The 6,409-nt window shown below is 28.9% G+C and overlaps 1 protein-coding gene across 1 annotated transcript in view; it reads left to right on the top strand.

Moving 5' to 3' along the window:
* The first annotated feature begins 587 nt into the window (after positions 1-587).
* LOC141558696 (scavenger receptor cysteine-rich domain-containing protein SCART1-like) overlaps positions 588-6,409 on the top strand; it is a 55,006-nt gene continuing 49,184 nt past the window's right edge. The window contains exon 1 of the mRNA XM_074296283.1: positions 588-728. Within this exon, the coding sequence (XP_074152384.1) occupies positions 662-728 (67 nt within the window). The 5' untranslated portion in view covers positions 588-661. The remainder of the gene's footprint in view (positions 729-6,409) is intronic.

Genomic DNA, 6,409 nt, shown 5'->3' with positions numbered 1-6,409 from the left:
ATAAGACTGACTCTTTCAGTAGGGCTTAGGTAGTAAATATTAGAGTCAATATATAATTAGTAGTTTTAACTGAACAATTTTTTTGAATCTGTAAATAAGGGAAGGAACAAAGGATAGGATCTTAGTAGAATCAGGAGTGAGGGATTAGATAATTAATTTTATTATGTCATGATTAATGGATGGATTAATGAAATGGAAAAAAATACTATCCTGGATAGAGATCTGCTTCAAGTGATTGCCTTTATTTTCCCATGTGATTTTTGCCATCATTTTATAAAACATGTCACAGATAATGTTTCTTTGATAGATATACTTGTTCAGAAGGATCTGTGGAGTGAATTTATAAAAATAGAATCTATGTGTAGCTTTTTAGCCCCCAGTCAGAGGGTTATCAGTATCTAGAGGAAACCCACAATAACAGGGCCTCTTCACTCATATATGGTACTATTTGGGGCTGATAACCCCATTGGTTGTTTGACTGAACTAATGACAGATGAAACATCTGATAATTTCTGAAAAGAGAACTGGGGTTTCCAATGGCCTCCAAACTGAAGCTGTTATTTTTGTATCTATGTATTTATTTCTCAGAATATAATATTCACTCATTACCCTAGGTGAAGTCTGTTGGAGTTTGTAAAAGTAGGCAGAGGCAAGGTAGGCCATGAAATTGGTTCTTTATATGTTGGGACTTAGGTCTCTCCTCCTTGCTCTTTGGATGATTCCTGTTGGTAAGTGTCTTCTTCATGGATCATATTGTTTATATCTCTCAAATCCCATTATTGTGGATTTTTATGTTTTATAGCTATTTATAGGAGACTCAATGAGAGTAGGGAATGTGTATTATTTATTGTATATTATTGTCAGATTTCCCACATCCTCACCTAATGTTATCTGGCGGCAAATACATAATTCATGTTTATTGAATTGAATGAAACTCATTGGTTCCAGTTATTTTTCCAATTTTCTTATTGAGATCTAAAGGATGTGTTGCAGATATTTAGGGTTTATTTAAAGCAATCTCTAAACACACCCTTCATTTTCATGCTTCCGGATCTTTGATCTTGAAATCTCTTCACATAAAAGGTTCTGCTCATCTTGTTTTGCATTGTTTCGTATGTATTTTTCCATATTTCCTTGTATTCTTCTCGTCACTTTTATAGTGAGAACAAAACATTTTTTTTCTCTTAATATACCACAACTTATTTAACTTCTTGCCTACTCTTGGACATAGAAGCTATTTCTTCTTTTTCATCATTAAAAATAATCTCTGAGCTGAAATGTAACCTTAGACATCATCTAATATAGCTGCATTTTACAGATAAAGAAACCAAGGCTCAGAGGAATTAAATGATTTGTCCAAGGTCTTACAGTAGTGCTAGAAGTAGGATTTGAACTCAGGTGTTTTGACTGCAAGCTTTCTGATTCTAATTGTACATTACCAGATTGTGCTCTAAAGGATTATTATTAGCCTATAGTCCCACCAACAAAATTATAAACTATTTATACTTCCATGATCCCACCTACATTGAATTTTATCTTTTTAAATAAACAATTCTCTTTTGGTTAAATTTGTGACATGTAACGTCTTATTCTATTATCTCACTGGTGGCTTGGAGGTGACCCTAAATTCTTGATGGTGATGCTAGTGGATTTGCCTTTGGCAAATCTTATCAAACTATAGGAAGTAGGACAACAGGAAATATTGGCATTTGAGGATTATCTGATGCTCAGGATGGCTAAATTCTGAGAGGGTCATTACCAATTTGCTTACAGACATATTTTTAATTTTTTTTCTATAACAGTAACTTATGAAGATTGCCTCAATATTGAAAAGCTATGTCCTTTTTCAATAAAAGGAAGACCTACTCCAACAAGATCCTTAACTCATTGAGAAGTTATATATGATGGCATTGTTCAATTGCCTTAATTTTTCCTGATTATCAGAGAAATTAAACATCTTTAAAATATATATATTAACAATTTGTACTTCATTTAAATATATATATACACACACACACACATATATATATACACATATATATGTATATATATATACATATATATATATATATGTATATATATATATATATACACACACACACATATATTTATACCCCATTGACCATTTTTTCTCTATTGAGAAAGGGAATTAGAGAATGATGTTAGACCTTTAAATATTTTTTCAGATGCCTGATCCAGATCATAAAATATTTTCCCCAATCTGTGTTTTCTCCTGATTTTAAATAGTTGTTTTTTGTCATGGAAAATTCCAGGTCTTTCTAAAAGCAAATTTAACTATTTTGTAATCGATAAATTCTTCCTTTGTTCAATGATAAACATTTTCTCCATATTTAAACCAAATATATCATTCTTTTTTCTTCCTTATGTGTTATTGTTTTATTTTTAGATCACTGGTTCAGTTTGAATTATTGCAACTTACAGTGTGAAATACAGATATAAACCCACATGTTATCATAGAGCTACTCAATTTTCCTCTAATTCCATTTCCCATTGTTTTGTAGTCATAAATTTATTAAATTCTAGTCTCTTAAACCTTAAGGCCTATTGGTATGTTTTCTATTTCATTGTATAGTTCTCCATTTTTGCCCTGTATAAATTTTTTTAATGTGCTGTTTAGTTCCAATGGTCTTGTGATGAAGAAAACCATTTGCACCCAGAGAGAGAACAGTGGGAACTGAATGTGGGCCACAACATAGTATTTTCACTCTTTTTGTTGTTGTTTGATTGCATTTTGTTTTCTTTCCCATTTTTTCCCTTTTTTATCTGATTTTTCTTGTGCAGTATGATATTTGTGGAAATATGTATAGAAAAATTGCACATGTTTAACATATATTGGATCACTTGCCATCTAGGGGAGGGATGGAGAAAGGGAGGGAAAAATTAGAACATAAGGTTTTGTAAGGGTGAAAATTTCCATATATATATATATATATATTGAAAATAAAAAGCTTTAATTAAAAATGTTTTCTCAATTTCCACATCAGGAGAAAGTGAATAAATTATTCAAATAATTAAAAATGCAACCTAATGTATGTATATTTAAATTTAGTAAAGGCTCTAATTGGCAGATGGCATGTTAAACATTATAAGAAGTTTAAATAATAGACAGAACACATACAAATTATTTGTTGAATAAAAATTGAGATGACTCAACCCTGAAGTCTATGGGTTGTTTTTTTCCCCCTTAGATGAATAAAACCTAAAAAAATAAAAAAAACCAATAAAAATGTGCTGTTTTATGATCATATTTGAAAATCTGATCAAGAGAGTAATTCTTCAAAATTCTTCTTGATATTCTTTTCCTCCCCAATTTTTCTTTTGAATTTAGTGATGATTTGGCCCAATTGCATGAAATAGTTCATTGGTATTTTAATTGTTATTCTATTAAATTTATCAATTAACTTGGTGAGTGTTAACATTTCACCTCTATAGTTGCTTGACTTATTACTTCCATTTGTTAAGTTCTTTTTTGTTTTTGCCATGATTATTTGGGGATTATTTTGGTAGAAATTTTGCATATATTTTGATTAGCTAATGCCAAAATATTTGATAAATGTTGTTGTTTTTGCAAACAGTAATACTCCAGATGTTTTTCATAATTTTTTTTGGTGGAAATCAGAGGATTTTTCAATCATATCAAATTGCTTATATATAGGACCATGTTATTTTAGTGTGTATATTTTATCTTCATTGTTCATTTTTTTAAAATGCTTTAATTTCTTCTCATTGTTATGCTGGTATTACTTTGACCATTTCCAATATGAGTGGAAAAACTAGATAGCCTTACTTTAAACTTAATTTTAATAATTTTTTCTAATATTTCTCACTTTCAAGTTATATTAGTTCATGATTTTAATGTATAATTCTTACCAAATTAAGGAGAATTTTTTCGTTTCCTATTTTTAACAACATAAATGCATACTATATTTTATCAAGAATTTTGTTGCATCTAATATGTTTTCATGTGGACTGTATTTCTTTTGCTTGTTGTTTTGTTATATTGTTCCTCTTTCTGATTTTAAATAAACTCTACTCTAGTGCTTATACAGTACTTAGGGTGTTATATGTACTTAATATTTTTTGTTTGACTGCCTCTTACATTATTCTTTGTCATAATTGCCATTTTGAGAGAATTTGAGTACAATTTTATATTATTTATAAGCATTTTATTTGATATTTTTGTATGGTGTAAAAATTAAAATCATATTTACATCTAAAAGAACTGGGTTGTCAAACATCATTCCTTGTCTCTTTTGGATAAATATTATAGGCTCTTCCAGCGTAACACAGAAAGTATGCTACAGTTTGCCTAAGAGTACTTGAGTTCAAAAACAAGGTATATCACTTCTCAGTTATATGACCTTTGGCAGGTCATTTTTTATTCCATTCCTTAGTAAATTGGCAGAGAATAAGGGCTTGTTATTCAGTCATTTTCAATCATGTTCAACTCTTTATGACCCATTTTGGAATTTAACTGGCAAAGATACTGGAGTTGTTTGACATTTCCTTCTTCGGATCATTTTATAGATGAGGGAAAAGAGGCAAACAGTTAAATGACTTGCTCAGGGTCATATAGCTTCTAAATCTTTGAGGCAAAATTTGAACTCAGGTCCTCTTGACTCCAGGCAGAGCACTCTATCCATTGAACCACTTAGCTGCCCCAAATAAGGACTTAATAAGTGCTTTTTGATTAAAATGAATAGAATCCCTTCATTGATATTTCTGATTCTGGTACATTTTCATAGGATTGATCTTAAATGGTCTGGTATTTCTTCTTCTGTGACTAGTCTATTTTTCTACTTTTTAGTTTTGTAACTTTTAAGTATAAACTGCAAAAGATCAATCATTTCTTTCAGACTCTAAAATTTATTAATTTTAAAATAGAAACTTTTTATACTTAAAAATGACTTTTGCTCTTGTGATCATAACTTTTCATCCCCAAACTTGGTAATATGGGATTTATTTAATTTTGACTAGAATTGATTACTAGATATTACTTTTATTCATTACTTCAATTATTTTCTTAAGTCATAGTAGTCTCAGATATTATTTGAGATAGAAACAGGTGGCACAATGGATAGAATGAATAATTAGGCATTAGAAACTTATTAGCTGCATGACTCTAAACAAGTCATTTAGGATTCTATCTGCCTCATTCAATAGCCTTAGTACACAGAGTTGTGGTGAAATAATATTAAATCTTAAACTTAAATTAAATATTAAATCTTTATATAAATGTTTGCTATTATGATTATTATTTCCACATATTTTTCTCTTTATATCTTATTTCTTTATTCCTTTCTTAATTTTTAAAATGAAAAAATCAAGTTACTATTTTTAAAAATCATATAGGATTTTCTGCTCTCAAGTTACCGTTAAATATTGTTGTGGTTTCATACCACAGATTTGGAAATGCAGCACATCTATTTTCATTTCATTAAATATACTATATTTATAATTTTTTCACCCAGGAATTATTTAATTAATTGTTCTTTTAGTTTTCAATGTGATTCTTTTACTTATGATATCATTATTTATTACTAATTTTATTGATTATAATTTATAAAAGTAGAACAAAAAAACATTTTTTGATATTTACCTCTTTTCTTCATGACCAATGATATGATCATTTCTATGTGCATTTCATGTATTTTTGAAGAATGCATATTTACTTTTTAACATTTAATTATTAATAATTTTATGTTTAATTATTAATAACACACCTATTAGATAATAAAATACTCTTTTAAGCTTTGTAATTACCCTTATAGATCTTTTGCTGAATTTATCTTATTCCTGCAGCAGTGTTAATTTCCTATTAATATTGTTTTTGATACATTTAGTTTTGTAGGTATTTGAGATTTTCAGTGGTTAATATCACTATAAATTTATGCCACATATTTTAATAAACCAATGGATCTATAATATCATTACTATGGGTATTTCCCCCCATCTGTGGGCATTATGGACTTTACTTTTGCAGTTATGATGCAGATCACAACATCTTGTCAATCTATGCCAGTCTCAACTATGCCAGAGATGGTATTTCCAATCCAATGTCCTAAATGTCTATCTTGAAATCTCTTGATATCACAAGGATGATAAAAGAATACATAAGCTATTCTCTTTTCCCTCACTTTGTCTCATTTTTCTTTTTATGGCATGTTTTTTAATGATATCTTTAATACTACTTTTTGCATATTTTTTGCAATATTTTGCAGTAATCTTGTATAACATCTTTGCTTTTCCACTTACAATCTTTACAAACATGTGCATATTAGAATTTGTTAATCTCAAATTATAAAATAAGGAGGCTGATTAAGATAATCATTTAAGAGACATTCTAGTTCAAAATATATGATCCTATGATAATTCTATACTATTCATT

This window comes from Sminthopsis crassicaudata, chromosome 2 (genome assembly GCF_048593235.1).
Source record: "Sminthopsis crassicaudata isolate SCR6 chromosome 2, ASM4859323v1, whole genome shotgun sequence".
In the NCBI taxonomy this organism is placed as follows: domain Eukaryota; kingdom Metazoa; phylum Chordata; class Mammalia; order Dasyuromorphia; family Dasyuridae; genus Sminthopsis; species Sminthopsis crassicaudata.
The sequence above is the reverse complement of the archived record's forward strand: the minus strand, read 5'-3'. Positions and strand labels throughout refer to the sequence as shown.